Source organism: Nanorana parkeri, unplaced genomic scaffold (genome assembly GCF_000935625.1).
Source record: "Nanorana parkeri isolate BGI_ZX_2015 unplaced genomic scaffold, ASM93562v1 scaffold23, whole genome shotgun sequence".
NCBI classification, from domain to species: domain Eukaryota; kingdom Metazoa; phylum Chordata; class Amphibia; order Anura; family Dicroglossidae; genus Nanorana; species Nanorana parkeri.
The window spans coordinates 558,847-560,016 of NW_017306291.1; the positions used below are offsets into that span (position 1 = coordinate 558,847).

The following is a 1,170-nucleotide window of genomic DNA, read 5'->3' on the forward strand; positions in this document are numbered from 1 at the left end:
CACAATAAAAAGCCCCCCCCCCCCCCCATTCTCAGCCTGGGTGCTATTACCTCTAAACTGAATCTCACAAAGTAGGACGGTCCGTAGGTTTTGTGCAGCTGATTAGTCTGAAGGGTTAAAAAATAAAGAAGAATGGTCTCAGCTGAAGGATTTACAATCGATACACAAAACAAAAAGCACTTGATACACAAAGATCCCCATCACCTTGATTTCATATGCCAGACGCCAGGACACATCCGAGAGGTGTGGGGGACATCTGCCTATGCTGAAGGTAAAGGACAAACACTGGAGTGAGCCAACAGGCCAATCACTAACAAGTCCATTTATGAAAGAACTTCCTTTCCTTTAATGTGCCAGAGAACTTCCTAATTATATTGGGGATTACACCAAATGCACAATGACATGACAACAAAAGTCTGAACTCACTTTCCTAGAAGGATCTCCAGAGGTTCCTTGTGTTTCTGTAACACATCAGACTGACAATTAACACACACACAAACTACACACACACTACACAACACACACAATGTGAACATCTAAACCTGATATTCTGTCCAAAACTCTTCTGTCCTTTCTTTATCGAACTTGCATTCCTCCAGGAGGGAGCTGTGGGGACAGCAGACACCATGAGCAGGTCTGTCGCACACAAGTCAGTTCCAGGCTCATTTCTATAGAAACATATATACCTGAGGGCTGCTCTGTCTACATTGTGCTTCACAGCCTCCAGGACACACGCTGCGACTGCCGAGTGACATTCTTTGACTGCAGACGGGGCAATGTGTCGGAGCTCTGTGTCATCTACAGCAACAAAAACACAGACAGAAACATTCATTTTTACAGATGAGAAGATTCACAAGAACATTGCTTCCAGAATCAGGAAGAGTGGATGGTGACTGAGGCAGGCATGGTGGGAGCTGTCAAGGAACTATAAATCCCAACCTTTTCTTTTAAATCTAGCTTGCTAACAAAAAATAATTTGGATCTTTTTAGTAACTCTGAACTACAGCAAGTTCATAGCAAGGGTTTAAGAAAATGTCATTTAGGTGGATTCTATTTTCAAGGGCTGAACATTGAGAGAAGAATACACATGGATGATGATGATAATAATAATAATAATAATAATTAAAAAAAAATAGAAAGAATGTAATACATAAATTAAAAAAAACATTA

The 1,170-nt window shown here is 40.9% G+C and overlaps 1 protein-coding gene across 1 annotated transcript in view; it reads right to left on the reverse strand.

Annotated features, from left to right (window-relative positions):
- Positions 1 to 1,170, reverse strand: part of LOC108793036 (polycomb complex protein BMI-1) — a 38,170-nt gene that overhangs the window by 24,021 nt on the left and 12,979 nt on the right. Inside the window, exons 2-6 of the mRNA XM_018563944.1 lie at positions 687 to 798; positions 543 to 606; positions 427 to 461; positions 205 to 265; positions 51 to 107 (exon numbers count right to left, since the gene is read on the reverse strand). Of these exons, the coding sequence (XP_018419446.1) occupies positions 51 to 107; positions 205 to 265; positions 427 to 461; positions 543 to 606; positions 687 to 798 (329 nt within the window). The remainder of the gene's footprint in view (positions 1 to 50; positions 108 to 204; positions 266 to 426; positions 462 to 542; positions 607 to 686; positions 799 to 1,170) is intronic.